This window comes from Typopeltis vanoorti, chromosome 9, assembly GCF_054136105.1.
Source record: "Typopeltis vanoorti isolate ZY-2024b chromosome 9, IOZ_Tvanoo_1.0, whole genome shotgun sequence".
NCBI classification, from domain to species: Eukaryota; Metazoa; Arthropoda; class Arachnida; order Uropygi; family Thelyphonidae; genus Typopeltis; species Typopeltis vanoorti.
The window spans coordinates 25,033,096-25,054,287 of NC_143557.1; the positions used below are offsets into that span (position 1 = coordinate 25,033,096).

The window sequence follows — 21,192 nt, forward strand, 5'->3', positions numbered from 1 at the left end:
TAAAAATTATATCGTAAAAATAATATAATTTACACTTAATAAAGCTCATGATGATTTTATATTTATTGCATATATATATCTTATGAACAACAAATGGGAGTAATGAAGGTGTATAACATACAAATTGAATATTAAAGAGAAAATAAACAAAATACCTGCTGGCTGTGGTCTTTTCAGTTTTTCTTTACCTGTAGATGAACCCATTTCAGAATTTTCTCCTTCTATTGTAATAATGTCATCTAAAGTTCCACTTTCTTCATTTCTCATAATTTCTTCTTGTCGTAACTTTTCTACCATTTTTTTAATTAACTGCTCTCTTTCCTTTGTATAAAAAATGAACATAGTATGAGCAAAAAATATTCTATGAACTGCAAAAGTGTACAAAGTTTACAAAATAACTAAGGATATTTACTTAATGCTTGTATATGCTAAATAAAATTAATCCAAGTTTGACTTGACATCAGTGGCAGCCCATACATAAGCACTGCGACACTGCAGCACCCCCAAGGAAAAAATGAAAAATTTAAATTTTGTTTGTGTTTATAAATAATAACAATGCTTACAACATTATATAAATGCAATACAACATGTTAAGGTTACAGCTTATGTTTTGACAGTGATTGAATAATTAATAATTGGAATTGTTCGATTAACACTTTAGATTATGAAACAAATACACTGTGATCTAACAGAGTGTTGGAATTATCACATTCGACCAAACGCAGCTAGACTCGCTGATATTCATTTGTGCGTTACAAGTCATTCTGACACTGCTTGGTTGGGCAGTGAAGCGTATGCTTGCGCGCATCGTTTCTGTGAGAAATAAAAGTTATTTCTCACAGAAATAACATTTATTTAATACGAAACTTTTATTATTGGTGCGTAGTGAGGGTATTTTCTTATTTTATTCTGTTAAAATAACATATAATTATTTATTTATTATATATACAAGGCTGAATTATGCCGAATGTCACTGTTGAAAATATGAAAAGAATTATTTAAGTTAAGGGATATTACATCCCATATTGTTTCATAGCCGAATAAGAAACTCATAGAGTTTCATGCCAAGTATAGAAACTATATAAAGTTTGGCGAGTCCAAGCGTAAGCAAATACCTGGATAGTGCAACACATAACCCATTTGATAGTGCAACACTGAGGCAATTCATAGTAAGGGTGGAGCAAGCTCCAATCACTATTCTTGGCATTTACCCATAATGTGAAACCCAGCTCCTAGAAAAGAATTATATTTTTTCAATTATCATTACACAAAACAAATACACACTGCGATCTAATGCAGTTTCAGAATTATTGCGTTTAGCAAAATGCAGCCAGACTCGCCGATATTCGTTTGCGCTTGTGATTGCACATTACAAGGTCATTCTGATATTGCTTGGTTGGGCAGTGTATCGTATGCTTGCGCACGTTATTTCTGTGAGATACGAACCTTTTATTATTGGTGTTGTTCGTGGTGAGGGTGAAATATTTTTAATATGTAAATTTATTTGTTAATAAATTGGTTACTGATTAGGAAAAAATAATTTATTATTAAAAAAAAATTTTTTTTTTTTAAATTTTGTATATGCAGCACTCCCACTTAAAATTTTTACCAGCTGCCACTGCTTGACATTCAAATCTGGATATAAGAAGTTGATCACATTGTTCTTGTCACTGTTTTTTTTTTTCCTCCAACACTGTGGAGATAAAAGATGTAAGAAACAAAAAAAAAAGGGTACAAAATAGATATAATGAGAAACCCTTTCAAGAAGAAATAAGATTTAACAATATTGTAGCAGTGACATTAACACAGTTATGCAGGATTTCCCTGAGGTATGTGAATGTAAGAAGTGTACGAATTCAGTTTCTTTCGATTACCTTTTCTTCAATCCGTGTTCTATCAACTATTAGAAAAATTCAATATTATAAAGAAGCTGGCTGAAGTGATAAACTATCATTCCAGTGTGTGTGATCTTTCAACAACAAGAAAAATATGTACAAAATGAATACAAATGTATATATACATCCTAAAAAGGGAAGAGGGGAGGGGACTAATGAGCCAGAGAAGCACAACATATGGTCTCTCCTGGAGACAATTGTCAAATCCACTTGTCATAGATTTGGTCATTTCCGCCAAAGATCATTTGGCAAATTCAGTAAGTATACCTACTTGGCAAAGCAGATGGAGAGAGGATGCAAAAAGGAATTTTATACATGGAGCAAATATCGACTGGAGCTATAAGCTGATAGATGACTATCAACTCCACTACAGTGCACTAGCGCCTTCATTAACCGTGACATATATATGGATGCAGTATAGTTTTAATTTTCAACTTTTCCTGCTAGAAAAGAATACACAGTACCACTTATTGTTTGAGTGCTGAGTAGAATGATTTGTTAGCTGATTAGGAAGCCTTCAAATGTTACCATCAAGTTTGATACCTAGGCTGGATGGCAGATCCTGAGAAGCAACTGGAATGAATCTAATGATATGGCTTTAGAGAGCTTCAGGTCTGCTAGAAAATAATCTTTGCACCTAATTTTGCCAGGTATTCGAGGGAATTCCAAACAGTGGTAGGAGAGGAGCAGCCAAGTGATTTTCAGAGAATTTAAATGAAATTCTCTATGTATGGATTAGCAAAAATTCCATAACTATGTTCTGTGTCCCTTCAAATTTCAGCGATTTTTTTCTAGTCTGACTTCTGCAAATAGCATCATCTTCCACAGAGATTTTAATGTTCATAATTCTAATAACAACCATGAAAAGTCAAACTTCCCATAACCTTTTGGATCCATTTCACAAATATAAGTAGTTTAAGTTCAAATATCAACAATAACAATAATAATTATTATCATTAAGTCAGAAGAGTCATCTTGGGAGATCCAATATTCACACAATACCTATCACACCTCTCCTTAAATTAATTCACTGATGAAGCACCCACAACTGCCTCTGAACCACCTGTGGCAGTCTATTCACTACTCCAAGCAAAAAAATAAAAAATAAAATCTAGATCTAACACTCTTGCTAACCCCATTCTTACATGACTTCCACTGGTAATTCCCTTGTTCTCTCTCTCTCTCTCTCTCTCTCTGCTTGCAATGTACTGAAAAAAAAGTCTTCATTGTCAATCCTATAAAACCCTTTCAATAACTTAAATGCATCTGTTATGTCTGCTCTTTTTTTGCCTATCATCTAATTTTTGAAGCCTCCAGACTATCAATCTATTTTCGGTCTGTACATTCCACAGACCTGCAACAATCTTTGTCACTTGCCTCTGGATCCTCCACAACTTCTTCAACCCCATGGAATCTGGGAGTCCAGATGTGATCTCATTAAAGCCTTATATAGAGGAACAATAATCTATTTATCCCTGCTTGTTAGTGTATGTGTGTTCTTCAACAAACCACAATCACCCACCAAAGTCCCTGACCTCATTAGTTTCCTACAGTTCAGTTTCATCAATATAGTACACAGCTTTTGATCTCTTCCCAAACCTTATACCTTGCTGGCCTGGTTGGCCAAGTGGTTAGGGTATCTGCTCTGCAGCCAAAAGGCTGTGGGTTTGAATCCAGATGTGGGCATGGATGTTTGTGATTGTCTGTGAAAAATACCAGTAGATGGCACTGGTGTAGATGATGAGGTTCACTTTAGTTGGTGGATGGAGTGGTGGAAACAGAGAGTTGTAGAGTAGGTACCCTCCCTCGATGAGTCTTTGGACTCCTTAGAGGTGTCAGATAATAATATTTCCCTCCCACACTCCTGGATCCTAAAATCACTATAAATATTAGGAATTAACAAAAACATATGTTCATTTCTGGCTGCTGCTATGAAATCATGGAAAACAACTTTAATAGTAATAGTCAATAATGAACAATTCGGAGATATTAGCAATAAATGTGGAATTTTCCAAGGTGATTCCTTGTCACCATTGCTCTTCAACATTTCTTTGATATTTCTTCAAAATTTCTTAAAATTTTCCATCTGTTGTATTTGGATGACTTGAAATTACACCTGGTCGTCGACTTATGACCTATGCGACTTACGACTGTCCGCACTTATGACCACAAAAAAAATTAATTAATTAATTAATTAATAATAAATCAGGCAGCTGCATGTATGATAACTATGGGATATGATAGTTATCATACGATAACTATCTCGCACATACACTCAGTCACTTTCAAGCATCTGTTGTGTGTGGTGTATTAATTAAAATTCTACTGAAATACTACCCAAAAAATACTACCCACAGATACGCCAACTAAGAAGTCAAGGAAAACTATTGATTTAGAGTGTAAAATGAAAGTTATCCAGAAGTATGAAGGCGGAAAGAAAGTGAATATGATAGCACGTGACTTGAAGTTATCACATTCCACGTCGACGATACTTAAGGACAAAGAAAGAATTCAGGAAGCTGTGAAAGGTTCCGCACCTATGAAGTCTACAATTTTAACCCAACAACGACAGGGACCCATCCATGAAATGATTGTTGTTTATGTGGATGGAAGAGTTAATACAAAAAAATTCACCCATGAGCCTTTGCACAGTGCAAGCGAAGGCTAGAAGTCTGTTTCAGAGTTTAAAATCACGTGCCAGAGACGATTACGCAAAAGATTTTTAGGCTAGTACTGGATGGGTAAGTGTTTCAAAAAAAAATTGCTTTGCATAATATACGTGTCACAGGAGAAGCAGGAAGTGCAGATGAAGATGAAGCCCAAAAATTCTTTGATAGTTTAGACGCTTTAATCAAAGACGGTTATCTACCGGAACAAATATTTAACGTAGATGAAACCGGCTTGCAATTGAAATGTATGCCTAATCATATGTACATACACCAAGAAGCAAAAAGGATGCCAGGATTCAAAGCTTTTAAGGATCGGTTGACTTTGTTGCTTGGTGGGAATGCCACAGGTTTTAAGCTGAAGCCTTTTCTCATTTATCGATCAGAAAACCTTCGTGCATTTAAGCACATCAACAAGCACACACTGCCCGTTTACTACTGTTCAAACCCTAAAGCTTGGATGACTCAAGCACTGTTCGAAGACTGGTTCATGAACTGCTTTATTCCCCAGGCTCGTGAATATTGTGCGGAGAGAGGTATCCCTTTCAAGATTTTATTGATTATGGACAATGCCCCTGGTCACCCTCCTCATCTGGACGACCTTCAACATGATGTTAGAGTGGTTTTTATGCCACCTAACACAACCACTCTCATTCAACCCATGGATCAGGGTACTATTTCAGCATTCAAGGCTCACAACGACATTTGCAGAAGTCATCGAAGCGATAGATGCTGATGCTGATTTATCTTCACAAGACTTTTGGAACCAGTACAACATTTTTCAGTGTATCAAGAATATTTCGACCACATGGGAATGTGTAACAAAGAATTGTATGTCAGGAATTTGGAAAAAGTGTCTAAAACGTTATGCAAATACATTTGAAGGATTTGAAAAAGGAGAAGAACTGGACATAATTACAGAAAAAATAGTTAAACTTGCAAAAAATCTTAAATTAGAATGTGAAATAGAAGACATAGAGGAGTTGCTAGATCGTGAAATAAAAGAACTTTCGGATGAAGAGTTGATTGAATTAGAAGCACAGAAAGTGTCAGAAGAAAAAGCGAGAGAGGAAGAAGAGGAGCCAGAAAAGAAATTCACTGCAAAGAGTTTACCAGATTCTTTTTCGCAACTGAATAAAGCTCTCGCCAGTTTCGAAGCAATGGACCCTAATGTCAAACGATTCACAAAGGCTGAACATATCATTCAAGATGCTGTGCGTTGTTATCATGAGATATATGAAGAAAAAAAGAAACAAACTATTCAAACAAAGCTCAGCATGTTCCTCGTCAAGAGAACATCTCCTACCTCAACCTAAGAACATGACCCTGACGATCCACAACCCAGCACAAGCAAAGATTAAAAATTGATTTTGTAAATTTCATTTGTATTAATTTTTACATTAATTTTAGATTGTATTTTTGTGTTTACAGTATGTACAGTATTATTTTTCACATTATGTACAATGTACAATATACATAATTATAAATTTAAAAGATTATAAAAATAAATTATAAAGATGATAAAAAGATTAGAAAGGTTAAAGAAAATACTGTTAATAAATATATGGCCGACATATGACCAAATCGACTTACGACCTGTCAGCTAGAACGGAAGTCAGTCGTAAGCACAACAAATAGGCTCTTTACTGAACACAGTTTGTATTTTCAGTCAGGACATCAAAGTTGAATTTGGTTTAGATAAATGCACAATTTTATCTATCAAATGAGGAAAAATTACTGATACAATTTTAATCAAGAGAAATATATAAAAGCAATTTCAGCTAACGACCACTATAAATACTTGGGAATATTACAAGCCAGTGATATTCTCCACTTGAAAGTTAAACAACAGGCAGCAGCAGAATATTTGTAACACCAAAAGTTACAAATATTCTGAAAACAAAACGAAATGGATTAAACACAATTAGAGCAATGAATTTTTGGGCTATACCAGTGATCTAATACACAGCTGGCGTAATAGATTGGACAAAAGAAGACTGGACAAATTGGACCGCTAAACTAGAAAATTAATGACTATGCATCATGTATTACATCCACAAAATGATGTCAACCAGTTGTACCTATCAAGAAGAATAGGTGGATAGGGTCTGTTGCAATTGAGATACTGTGGAAAAAGAAGAAATTAGTTTAAAAAGTTACATCGACAATAGCTCTGAGCAAATGCTTCAAGTAATTAAACAAGAAGGCGTTTTAAAAGCAACAGGAAATAAATCCAATTACAAAAAAGAAAAACAGTAAAATAACTGATATGTGCACTGGAAAAATAAACTCTTGCATGGCCAATTTCTTCGAGATACAGAGGAAAAAATTGATGTGAACAAGACATGGCAATGGCTACAATATGGATATATTAAAAAAGAAACAAGGATTTATTCTAGCAGCTCAAGAACAGGCATTGCAATCAAAGCAAAAATTTTAACCACCCATAATAACAGCAAATGCAGATTATGTGATAAGAAAGATGAACTGTAGAACATCTAATCAGTGCCTGCAGCAAGATAGCTCAAACTGATTATAAATACTGCAATGGTCAAAATAATTCTTTGGTATGTATGCAAAAAATATGGCTTACCTACTTCTGATAACTGGTGGTATAAAATAGCGACAGTACTGGAAAACAAAACAGCAAAAATTCTATGGGACTTGAGAATACACACCGATCGGCATTTGGAACACAAAAGACCTAACATCACAATTATTAAACACTGACAGGTTTGGATTATTGATATCGCAGTATCCAGTGATAACAACATTAATAACAAAGAACTGGAAGTTCTTTGTTGTTAATGTTGAGGTTGAAGAACTTGGATGTGGTGACAGCCCAAGACAGGAGGATGTGGAAGAGACTCATCATTAACAGCAACCCCACTTAAGTGGGACAAGCTGCAGAAGAAGAAGAAACATCAATGAAGTGACCTCATATGATCTACAAAAAAACAGCATTACCTGGAATAGTTCATATTTTACAACACTACCTGACAGACTATTCTTAGATTCTTGGGTAGAATCTGAATTGCTCTGTATTACAGTCAAATTGTTGTTTGAAAGATATCTTGTTTTGAATGTGTATCAACTATGTGAATAAAATAATAATAATACGTGGCCAAATTAAACTAAAGGCCTTTCTGGTAGATAGGCTTACACATTGGTTACCCATAACTATTATTTTTTTTTGGAAATAACATCATCATCAAATTCCTGACAAGTACCCTCAAGGGGTGTAAAAGATATGATAGCACTACATGAAAAATTTACATCATTACTAACTTCCTATCTACAATTTTCCATCAAATTAGTCTGTTACTTGTCAAGACTCCAACATTATTAGATCTTATATTTCTATCGTCTAAGTCACTTTATACTGTATCAATCCATCAATACCTTGGTCTTCCTCTGGGTCGTTTTCCTGCCAACCCGGCAGAAGAACACTTGTTTTGCTAATCTTTCCTCGCAAATTCTGTTTAGGTAACCATACCGCCTGAGATTAGCTCTGTTAACGCATTCCTGGATGTTGACAATGTCAAGTTTTTTCCTAATATTCTCGTTTTTAATATGATACTGCCATTGATGCCATCTGTTCATGCCTCTAATCTTTCTCAGGACTCTCATATCTGCGGTCCCTAGTCTTTGGTCAAGTGTTTTACTTCTAACCCAGCTCTCAGATCCATAAGTTAAAACTGGTTTGAACACTGCCTTGTATACAGCTAATTTAGTGTTCTGACTAATTTCTCTCTTATTCCATATGAATTTATTCAAACGACTTCCCACCATACCAGCTTTGCTGATTCTGTTCTCTATTTCCATATTAATCTTCACTAAAAATTGTGCCTATGTAGCTAAAATGTTTTACTTGTTCCATAGGTTCTCCGTCCACAATGCAGTTGACATTTTCAACGATTCTACCTATTTTCGTTGTTTTTGTCTTTTGAATGCTGACCTTCATGCCATATTTATTACAACAGTTATTCAATTTAGTCAGAGAATCTTACAGACTTGTAGCGGATTTATTTAGAAGTATAACACGTCCACATAAAGCAAAGAGCTGACATTAACATCTCCAATTTTGATATCAGGTTTTATACCACTTTCCTTCATAATGTAATCAATATAGATAATGAATAACAGAGGGGATGACGTACATCCTTGTCTCACACCAGATTTAACATTAAACCATCTTCCTGTACTTCCTTCAATTCTAACTGCTGACTTACAACTCAAATGAAGACTAAGTATTGCTTGATATAATACCCCATTGACACCATATAACTGTACAGTATTGAATAGCTTCTCTCTTGGCACCTTGTCATATGCCTTTTCCAGATCTACAAAACTTAAATACAGATCTTTGTTATATTCCCATGATTTCTCAACTCTATTTGGCCTGAATCCAGCTTGTTCTTCACCAAGCTTTTCTTCCACAATTCTTCTCAAACGTTTCTCAAGTATACTTGCATAAATCTTGCCAGTAACACTCAGTAGGGAAATACCTCTGTAATTCTCACATTCAGTTTTATTTTCCTTTTTATATATGGGCACTACGAGAACTCTACTTCAATCATCAGGAATTTGCCTCTCTGTCCAGGCCTATTGAACTATGCAGTGCAGCTACTGTAAGACTTTTATACCACCATACTTCAGCATTCCTGGTCGAATATCATTTACTCTTGCTACCTTCCCCCATTTCAAACCTTTGATGGCTTTTTCTACTTCAAGTATGGATATGTATTCCTGACTGTGTGCTGTTGAGTGTTTTTTACCACTGTGCTATCACTGCTTGTTTCATTTAGCAATTTTTCGAAGTAGTTACTCCATACTTCAAGGATATCTTTTTCTCCCATTTTCATGTCATCTTTATCATCTCTAACTGCTTTTACAGCACTCTTTCCTAAGCTTCTTCAACAACCTCCAGAATATTTTGCCACCTTCTTGATATTTATTTTCTATGTTCTTGCAAACGTCCTCCCATGACTTTTTTTTAACTAGTTTTACACAGTGTTTAGCTTTCTTACATTTGTCTCTGTATTCTCTAAGAGCACAAGCTCACTTATTTGTCAGGAACTTTTGATATGCTTTCTTCTTTTCCTTCACTGCCTCTTTAACTTCCTGTGGCTACCATGGAGTTCTGATTTTTCTATCCTTGCAGACAACCTCCACACATGCCTCTCTAGCTGAATCAATCAGGGTTTCCTTTAAGGCTTGCCACTGAATCTCCAAGGTTTGGTTCCTGTTCTTAAACTCTTTCATTTTTTCTTCAATAAGCTTTGTGTATTTTAGTCTACAGTTCACATCTGAGAGTTGCTCAACTTTTATTTGCTTTAAAACTTTCTTACATGTTATTCTTTTCAATATGAAATTCAGTTTTATCTTGCTCAAGACTAAATAGCAATCACTTCCAATTTCAAATCCTCTATACACTCTGGTGTCCTGCACCAGGGAGAAAACATCACTATCAACAATAACATAGTCAATGAGACTTTTCTTATTCCTTGCCTCTTCTCTCCATGTAAATTTGGGCACATTTTTATGTTGGTGTTAGTAATAACCAGTCCATGTCCTGAGCAGAAATCCAAAAGGTATTTGCCATTATTATTAGCTTTGCTCTTTTCTCCAAATTTTTCCAAAATATTTTTGTATGTCTGACAATCATTTCCTACTCTGCTATTTAGATCCCCATCAAGGACCAACTTTTCCTTTTTCATTGTGTCAGTTGCTTTTTCTAAAGCATCCAAAAATTCCTCCACTTCTACCTTAGTAGAACCTTCTGTGGGACCATAGGCACAAATTAGTCTCATTGTCCAATTCCCCATTCTGATATTTGCCTAGATCACTCTACTTGAGATTGCCTGCCATTCAAGAAGATTAGCCTCATATTTTGTGCTGAATACTATGGCTACTCCTTTTCCTTGATTGTTGTTGGCTGAATATAACATTTTGTATTTATTGCTCAGAAAGATCTCACCAGTTTTTGTCTTTTTTTGTTTCAGTCACTACTATTATGTTGATCTTGTAATTCCCCAGCTAGCTCCATTTCTTTCTGGTGATGTTGAGTTAGGGTGTGCATTCAGATTTGTTCCAGTAGCTGACTTTTCGCTGTTCGCCCTGGTTCCCTGGTGAAAACAACGGGGGCCCTTGTGTAACTGGGCAACCAGCCGGCATGAAATTTTGTCATGTCGTACCATCATTTTCTATATTGGTTTAAGCCAATAAGAATACAATTTGGTCGGCTAAATCGCAAATTGCCAGTCCATCCTCGTTCGTTCAGTATCGAGGTAGATACCCAACAGGGTGCACCACGAGAAGGTGAGGACTGGACATTAGGTCAGAAGCCCTGGTCGGTTCTCCGCATTCCTCAAAAGGTTATGTGGAGGTCTCCTCTCAGTTATACAGCTTTGACCCTTAAGCATCCCTTGAAAATAACAATGTATACTAAATTATTAATTATAAAAAAAAACTTTAATTAATACTTTCCTATATTTCGACAATGTTACTTTGCCATCGTCAGCAATCACAAAACGCAATGATATGTGCACACAGGCACTGACACTTCCAATTTCAAACTGGGTAAATGAAGAAAGGCAACAGAAGTGGGGGCTAAGAGTCCTAAATGGTGATCCCTAGTGAGCTTAATTGGGTAGTTTGGGCTGTTGGGTTGAGCAATCTAATGCAACTAAACTTGTTGAGGTTGCAAAGTTTTTCAGGGTTGAGGCAGATTCTAGGAATAGTTTTTCATTACTTAAATTAAGGGGATATTAAATCCCGCATAGTTTTAAAACCGAATAAGAAATTCAAAGATCGGAATCAGAGAGCTTCTTGCAGAATATAGTAAACTATAAAGTATCGGCGACACTAGCGTTAGCCAATGCAAGTGATCCTAGTACAATACCGGGCAACTCGTTGCAGAGGTGGAGGAAGTTCAGATCGCTATTCTTAGGTATTTTCCATAATGTAAAAACACATTTCCTAGGAAATGTGTTTTTACATTATGGAAAATACCTAAGAATAGCGATCTGAACTTCCTCCACCTTTGCAACGAGTTGCCCGGTATTATACTACATACTAGGATCACTTGCATTGGCTAAAGCTAGTGTCGCCGATACTTTATAGTTTACTATATTCTGCAAGAAACTCTCTGATTCCGATCTTTGAGTTTCTTATTCGGTTTTAAAACTATGCGGGATTTAATATCCCCTTAATTTAAGTAATGTTTTAATTGCCGAAATGAAGCTTATTATCTCTTTATACTTAAGTATAGGTTTTCATATTTGTATTTTCTGCAGTGTGAAAGTGTGGCCTTCTTCCAGCATTTTAGTATACATTGTTATTTCTGAAAATAATAATATTCAACTGGCAGCCATTAACCTTTTCCCTTACTGCTAGTCTGTCTAAGTCTTCCTGCAGGATCTCTTCATCACCTTCAGAAAACAACCAAATATTTCCTTTCATTGTAAGTGGAGGTTTCTGTGGTTTAGAAGTTCACATGGTATATTCTGGTAATTGGACCACATTTTTTTTAATAAGCTATATAAAACACAATGAATTAATAAAAGACTTGACAAGTTTCGTAAGTCGTTTGACTTGCATCTTCAGGGGCAAAAGGTGACGGAAAGTTAAAACAACAAAAAAGAGATTAACAGTTCATACTATACAGTTGAAGCCGTCTGACTATTCATAAAATTAAAAATCAGAATGCAGATTCAAAGCGGTGCTGGGTTTAAACAATGCTGGATGATGCCACGTTCTGTTGTTCACGTTCACAATGTCCGAGGTCTGACTGAGGTATATTTATTAAACCTGACCAAACTTGGTGGAGAATTAATCCTTGATATTTATTGCATTGTGTTGGTATTTTAAGCATGTTTGCAGCTTCTTTAAATTTCCTTATGTAACAGTTTTTTTCTATGTATGACGTGTTTGTATTCTGCCATAGTACACTGTGGCCAGTGGAAGTGATAATGAAAGCTAGACCTGATTTTTGTTCTCTTCTGTTTTGTACATCCTTTTGGTGTTTGTTCATGCGAATTTCCCGAGATCTTCCTGTCTGTCCTACATAGCAGATGCTCAAGAACAATAAATTTTGTAAACACCTGGTTTTTTTAAAAACCGGAATGTAGAAATCTCGAAATTTTTTCCAGCAGCCGAAAGGCTACTTTGATGTTATATTTGTTAAGTAATTTAGCCATCTTGTCTGTAACATTTTTGATATATGGAAGCGCGACAGTGTTTTTGAAATCTTGTTTCTGAGAGATGCTTGTAGGAGGTGTGTGGAGGATTTTTTTGGTAGTCTTGGTTTCATAACCATTCTTTTGAAAGATCTGTGTTAGATATTCAAATTCTTTCTTTTGGTGAGATGTTTTAGCAAAACATCTCACCAAAATGATTTTACTTCATACAGGAAAAACATCTTCTTTCATCAAGAATAGTACACATTTTATTGAAAAAGTAAAAGATATTTATATTGGACCTTCAGACATATTAGCAAGTTTGGATGTTATCAGCCTATTTACAAATGTTCCAAGAAACAAAACTGTGAATCTCCTAGAAGATCTTTTTCCTCCAGACATTGTAGATCTTTATAAACACTGTATAAATAATACTTTTTTTCACGTTTCAAGACAAATTTTGGGAACAAAAAAGAAGGATTGGCTATGGGCTCTTCCCTCTCTCTGGCTTTAGCTAACCTATTGATGGAAAACTTTGAAAATAATGCTTTAAACAATTATCATCAAAAACCAAAAATATGGCTACGCTATGTCAATGATATATTCATCATATAGTCAGGAACACCAGATGAACTCATTTCTTTCAAAGATTACCAAAATAATTTGCATAATAATATAAATTTACTTTAGAACAAGAAGAACTTAGAAAACTGCCTTTTCTAGACATTCTATTAGAAGTCAATGAAAAGGATAATAAACTTTCTTTCTCAATATATAAAATACCCACCAACACAGGATGATTTCTTAATGCGGCCTCACACCACCACCCTTCTCAAAAAATAGTTATAATAAAAACCCTAAGGGACAGAGCATATAACATTTCCAGCACAGAAAAACAGAGAAATGAAGAATTAGAATATCTAACACAGATCTTTCAAAAGAATGATTATGAAGCCAAGACTATCAAAAAAATCCTCCGCACACCTCCTACAAGCATCTCTCAGAAACAAGATTTCAAAAACGCTATCACACTTCCATATATCAAAAATGTTACAGACAAGATGGCTAAATTACTTAACAAATATAACATCAAAGTAGCCTTTCTGCCACTGGAAAAAATTTCGAGATTTCTACATCCCCCGGAACCTCCTCATCATCCTTTAAAAAAACCAGGTGTTTACAAAATTTATTGTTCTTGCAGTATCTGCTACATAGAACAGACAGGAAGATCTAAGGAAATTCGCATGAACGAACAACAAAAGGATGTACAAAACAGAAGAGAACAAAAATCAGGTCTAGCTTTCCATACCACTTCCACTGGCCACAATGTACTATGGCAGAATACAAACATGTCGTACATAGAAAAAAAAACTGCAAACATGCTTAAAATATCAACACAATGCAATAAAAATCAAGGATTAATTCTCCACCAAGTTTGGTCAGCTTTAATAAAAAATATACCTCAGTCAGACCTCGGACATTATGAATGTGAACAACAGAACGTAGCATCATCCAGCATTGTTTAAACCAAGGAATGCTTTGAATCTGCATTCTGATTTTTAATTTTATGAATAGTCAGATGGCTACAACTGTATAGTATGAACTGTTAATCTCTTTTTTGTTATTTTAACTTTCAGTTACCTTTTACCCCTGAAGATGTAAAGTCAAATGACTTATGAAACTTATCAGGTCTTTTATTAATTCGTTGTGTTTTATATAGCTTATTAAAAAAAAGTGGTCCAATTACTGGAATATACCATGTAATTTCCTGTCATGTTATTTCCTATATTACTGATACAAATTAAATATCAGAGGACCAAGTACCGAGCCTGTGGTAAACCGTCACCTGCCTTTTCCTGGACTCAACTCCACCATAAACCACTCTTTGATATCTGTCCATTAGCCACCCTTTAATCCAAATCATTAGATTCGTATTCATCCCCATTTGCTCCAATTTATGCAATAGGGATTTATGCAGAATCTTGTCAAATGCTTTTGCAAAGTCTAGCACATCACTGAGTAGCCCTTATTCAACTCCATTATCATTTGATTATAAAAAGTAAGCAAATTACTAAGCAAGACCTTCACAAAGCCATGGTGTTCCTTATAGAGTATCATATTTCTATCCATCCAGTACTGAATTCTGTCTGTCACCAATTGCTCCAATACCTTAACCACCACTCCTGAAATGCTGATTGGCCTATAATTTGCTCTTTCTGTCTTGGAGCCCCTTTATGGAATGGGACTATTCTGCCCTCTTTCCATTCCACTGGCACCTTCTCAGATATAATGTTTACCTTATGTTCATTATACCAAACCACACCAACTTTTACTAGCAGAAACTAAAATTTTAGTTTCTTCAATCGCTACAAACTTTTTTTTTCATAACTACGTATACACTCTGACTCTTTTTGTCTAGAAGATGGTATTTGCACATATGTTCATTCTTATATGCAATGTTAAAAAGTATCCAACTTAAATATGTCCCTTCTTTTTTTTTTTATTGCATTCGTCTAAAATGCCTTTACTTCATTCCATAAAGTTCGTTTGCTGACTCCATCATTCTTTTAATATCCTCAACAATTTCTTTTGTTTAAATGTGTTTTTTAAGCTTAACTTTTTTATAATAAAGTCATCTCTTTCTCTCTCTCTCGAGAGAGAGAGACTTTTCTTTTTTTTTTTTTTTTTAAATTCCAAATGCTTTCATTTTCCAATTGCTAGATCCAACAGAGATGATGAGGAATTTGAAAGTACTATTCATCTTAACCACTAGCACAACACTCTTGATCTTTTCCCTACCAATCATCCTTCTATGTTCACTATGGATGTTGTGGTATACTAAATTGTGGTTTGAATTGCCCTCCGAGCAATTCAAACCACAATCTAGTATAGATTTCTTCTCTTGTGGAGAAATGCTCATAAAGCCATTCTCACATCTACATTTTCGCTGGTATTATAACAATTATTATTATTATTATGCGACACCTCCAGGGAGTCCAAAGACTCATCGAGGGAGAGTGTACCAACAGCATCGAACGATCGAATCCCTTCCAACTACTAACCATGCTCAAACTTGCTTAACTTTTTGCAAGCCATTAGTAGCAGAGGCTTTACCAATTGACCAATCTTTGCTGGCTATACAAGTATTCCTTTTGTGATCCAGTCTTGTGATACCAAGCATACTTTTTTCATACTAAATTGTGTTGCTCTCAATTTTTGAACTTTTGTATTTAGGGTCACAATGACAAAAAGAATGATTGTTCTGATTTCTGTGCTTCATTTCCTTGGCTAGATTATTATTTTCAGTTTCTTGATCCAAACATTTGCACAGAATGCATTATTAAAACAATTATTATAGGTGTGAAAACACTGATTCTCCATTCGACTTTAAATTCTCATTCCTTCTCACAATCTTGGTTTTCTCCAAGAAGTGTATCAAAGCCATAAAAAAAGGCAATCACAACTGGTTTTAATACCCAATTTTCTTTCATTTTTCCTTAATCTTCCTTTTCTATTTATATTACAGCTCAAAATAATGCAAGCAAATTATCAACATATGCATCTGATTCTGAAAGAGCCCAAAGCAGGCAAGTTATCAGGTCAAAATAGCATTCATAATTTCTAGTCACTTGCAAAACTATTGGCCATATGGATTGATTTATTTCTTCACCCACAGAAAAAATTTCTGGTTTCACCATCTTCCTCCACATTTTGCATTGATTACCTCAGTAAATATCCTCTTACCATTCTAAACATGCTTACTTTGATTTTTCGTAAGAAAGGTATCAGGAAAATCTCAATAAAACTGGATATCAAGTCTTCTAGACAAACGTTCAGAACAGTCAAAGAAATTCCATCTAGTTCTGATGGAATTTCTTTGACTGTTCTGAATGTTTGTGCTACATGATTAATTTGTATTTTATGTCTTCTTTTTTTTTTTTTAATTCTCCCTCTCTCTTGCTCTTCTTCTTCCTTTCATGGTTATATGACAAGTGGCCTGTAAGTTCTGTACAATCATCTCCTATTGCCCATCTGATATAGATGTTCTATCCAATTAGATTGTAAAATTTCTTCACATATTTTGTGGTCTCACATGGGATGTCCATCTGTTTTCTGAGGAATTTCATTTCTAAGTTTGAATTTATTTTTCACTTATTTTTCTTTTTTATAGTCTTCATAGAGTCTGATTCTAGTATGTTTTTGCACTAAGTATATTTACTTCAACAAAATTTGATATTTTTGAAAGTTTGAATTTTGAAAATTGAAGCCTTTGGCTCTTCATATATCTAAAAATTTGATATTTTATTGTCTATATCTTTTTTTTGTCTTCAAATAAATATACCCTAGGTATCTGAGAATACTTAGTTTTTTTTTTTTTTTATATATTATCTTTCAACATGTCACTTCTTGCAGTGTTTTCTCCTATAATTTTTTTTTATTTGAATATTTTCAATATTATGCTGTTCAGGGGAGTACTTAATGAAAGTATGACAAAATTGAGTTTCTCAGGTGCAAAAATTCATGCTATTAGCCACTCCATCTGGATGCAAAAGGTAAGTCAAAGGAAATGATTGTCTTGATTGATGATTTGAGAGGTGAGAAGTATTCTATGAGGGGATAATGTACAGGAATTGTTAGAAGTAGCAAAACTGAAGGGCGAAAAGGTGAAGACTAAGTCTACTACCACGTTTTGATAGAGATGAACTGAGGAGGAGGAGGGCATTGATAGCCAACGAGACTATACATAGATGGTGCAAAAGGAATGATGTAGAATTTGTGGATCTGTGGTCTGTTTGATGGAAACAAGGATTTGTACAATGCAGATGGAGCATCTGAATGGTTTTGGAGTTAGATGTCTGGAGAGAGCTTTGTTCACTGAGCATGCTGAATTGCAAATTCAGGGAAACTTAAGCAATTCTGATGGAAGCAAGAGAGTTTCCATGAAGGCAACCATGAAGAGAGTCAGTGTGAGAATGATCAAGTGAGGAATCTAGTCTCTTAAGCAAAAATACTGAATAGGTTATTCAATTCAGAAAGTAAAGTAGGTTTGGGAAGGAATTTTGCTGTTTCTATATACTAATGGCAGAAGTAACAGGAACAAGATGGATGAGTTTTTGGCACTGATTAGTGCAACCTCACCACATATTATAGGCATTAGTGAGCATTGGCTAACAGCAGATGATATAGTTACAGGGATTGACTGTGAAGGGTTTAATATTTTCAGGGAAGATAGAGAAGATAGGATGGGGGGAGGAGTAGTGTTGATGATAGCAGATGAATTGCAACCAAAAAGAATAGGAGACAGGCAGAAGGGAGGCTGTACATTTGAAGCAATCTGGTGTGAGATTAGTAAGACAAAAAATACAGTTGGTTGTTGCTATAGGCCAGGGAATTCCACAGATGACCTGAAAGACATGCATCGCCAAATTAGTACAATGAGTACAACTGAATGATTATTATGGGGGACTTTAACTGTGGAGATATAGAGGGAAGGAAGAAAGATCACATGACAGAAAGGAAATAGAATTTATACATCTGCTGAGAGATAATTACTTAAGGCAGAATGTGGTGGAGGGGACTAGGGATTGGAGAGTATTGGACCTGGTCATAGGATCAGAAGAGCTATCCATAATCAAGTTGACAACATTGCCTCCAATTGGTAAAAGTGACTATGTGTTCTTGACTTTGGAAATTGTAAAACATGAGAAATATTCTATCAAGAAGGGATATTTGTGGAACTAAAAGGCAGGTGATTATGACATGCTTAGGAAGAAGTTAAATCTGTATACCTGTATCTACAATTTACAGATATCTGTATATCTGTAAATTGTATACCTCGGGTAAGGAGGGTTAATCAGGTAGAAGTTAGCTCAATGAGTAATATCATTAAGCACGAGCTGCAGAAGAAGAAAATGTTGTGGAAGGTACATAGAGAGGAAGGTGACTAGAAAACTCACAAACAGTATAGAGCTCAGACAAGAAAGGTGACTGGCATGGCAAAGAGGGCAAAATCAGATTATGAGAAGAATTTAGCTGAGCAGGCCAAATAAATCTCAAAAATTCTATATGTTGCAAGTAAGAGGAAGAATGACTATGGAAAATTAACCTTAATGTTTGATGATGGTTACAAGAAGGCGGAAGCAGATAAAATAGTTGAGTTACTGAGTGACCACTTTGCAAGCATATATCTTCCTACTGAGGTTACTGCTTTAACCTATGTGACAGACACTAATGTGGGAAAAGAGGTGGATGAATCGGAGGTCCTTACAATATTGCAGAATCACAATGTGAATATAGCTGTGGGATTAGATGGGATATCAGCTAGGGTTCTGCGAGAATGTGCAAGAGAATTAGCAATGCCTTTGATTAAGCTGTTTAATTTAAGTCTCGGCTCTGGTAGAGTTCCAAGGGAATGGAAAGAGGGCAAAATTATTCCTTTGCATAAGGGAGGCTCTAAGACTACAGTGGCAAATTATACACCAATCAGTATCTCAGGCATGGTGGTAAAAGTAATAGAAAATTGGTAAAAAAAGGAATTCAAGAATAGATAGATAAAAATATGATACTGTATGAGGGTCAACATGGTTTTGTGAAGGGCTGGTCATGCCTAACTTTTTATAATAGAGTAACAGCTGAGTTGGATAAAGGAAATGGCTACACGATTTTGCTGGATTCTACAAAGGCATTTGACAGAATAAATACCACATGGAACACTGTTATGCAAATTAGAACAAATGGAGATAGATATGACAGTGGTTAAGTGGATAAGAGGGTGGCTGCTGGACAGATATCAAAAAATGATATATGGAAGGGTAGAACTGAGGTGAAAGCAGGTGTGCCATAAGGTTCAGTGCTGGGACCTGCTTAATTTGTAAATAAATGATACAGGAAATAACCTGAAAGGAAATATTCAGTTGTTTGCTGATGATGCAAAATAAGGTAGAGTAACAGTTAATCAAGGCAATGTGAAGAGCTTGCAAGACGATTTAAATAGGCTGTCAGTATGGACAAAATTTAGTGGGTGTTAAAATTTAATGGATGTTGAGAAATGTAAAGTTATGCACTTTGGGATAAATAGATTACAAGCCGTTTATCACATTGATGGCACTGTACTCCTGGAAACAGATGAAGCTAGAGATTTAGGGATGGTGGTAGAGATAGTTAAAGTTTAGAGGACATATTGCTAAGGTAGCCCATAAGATTATTTGGCTAGTGAAGAACACATTAACAAATAGAGATAAGGAAGTTGTTATTCCTCTTTATGACGCCTTGATACACTCACATCTGGATTACTGTGCTCAAGTATGGTCCCCTAGTTTTTTTGGGAATATGGAAGCTGTGGAGAAGATTCAGAGGCAAGTGACCAAGATGATGAGTGGCCTGTGGAATGTGCCCTATGAGGATAGAATGAAGGTGTGTGGATTACAGAAGTTGGTTGATAGGAGAAAAAAAGAGGGGATATGATAGAATCATTTAATAGATCCTATAAAATCCTTTAAGTTGCTTAAAGGATTTTATAGGATCAATGCAGGGAAATGTTTCAGCATTTGGGTAGAGGGACCAGAACAAAGGGGGGGGGGGGGTCATCCCTGGAAGTTGAATAAAAGTGTGGTCAGTAGGTGTGTGAGGACTAAATTTTTTGCTTGGAGAGTGGTGAATGAGTGAAATGCGTTGCCACAGTCAGTTGTGAGTGATTTTTCTGTTAATGGGTTCAAGGAACGGTATGATAGATTGTGTGGATAGATTGATTCTCCTGCGATGAGTCTTTGGACTCCATGGAGGTGCCCATATAATAATAATAATAATAATAAATTTACTTTAATCCATTATCCAAGTGTGTGCAAACAAAGTTTGCGCCTGAAAGTATCTTCAGGAGGGTAAAGTGGTACAACACCGGGCAACTCCTTGCAAAGGTGGAGCAAGCTACCAACATTCCTATCTCAGTATCTACCATAATGCAAAACACATCTCCTTGCGGATATGTATAATGTTATGCATTAAAGGAAGGGCCACTACCCAGACTAGTTTCGACCTTTGAGGTCTCTTCAGTGGGAGCCAGGCCCAGAGGTGGAGATACAAGGCAGAAGCAATGGCAGGTCATCTTTACCTATAGGAGTTGCCAAACGGTGTGCCACCTTTTTATTAAATTACTCTGGATTTAGAGAAAAATGTTGAAAGTTTATTTTTCACTTGGTTAGACTATAATAAATTTAGTTTAATTCTTTATCCAAGTGTGTGTGCAAACAAAGTTTGCACCTGAAAGTATCTTCAGGACTGGGGTAAAGTGGTAAGTGGCACACCGTTTGGTAACTCCTATAGGTAAAGATCACCTGCCATTGCTTCTGCCTTGTATCTCCACCTCTGGGCCTGGCTCCCGCTGAAGAGACCTCAATAAAGGTCAAAACTAGTCTGGGTAGTGGCCCTTCCTTTAATGCATACCATTATACATAT

At 35.6% G+C, this 21,192-nt stretch overlaps 1 protein-coding gene across 2 annotated transcripts in view; it reads right to left on the minus strand.

Annotated features, from left to right (window-relative positions):
- LOC150102935 (intraflagellar transport protein 38-like) overlaps positions 1–21,192 on the minus strand; it is a 232,937-nt gene that overhangs the window by 35,895 nt on the left and 175,850 nt on the right. For both annotated transcript variants that reach the window (XM_090397326.1, XM_090397327.1), the window contains exon 9: positions 156–321. In XM_090397326.1, coding sequence (XP_090253452.1) covers positions 156–321 — 166 coding nt within the window. The remainder of the gene's footprint in view (positions 1–155; positions 322–21,192) is intronic.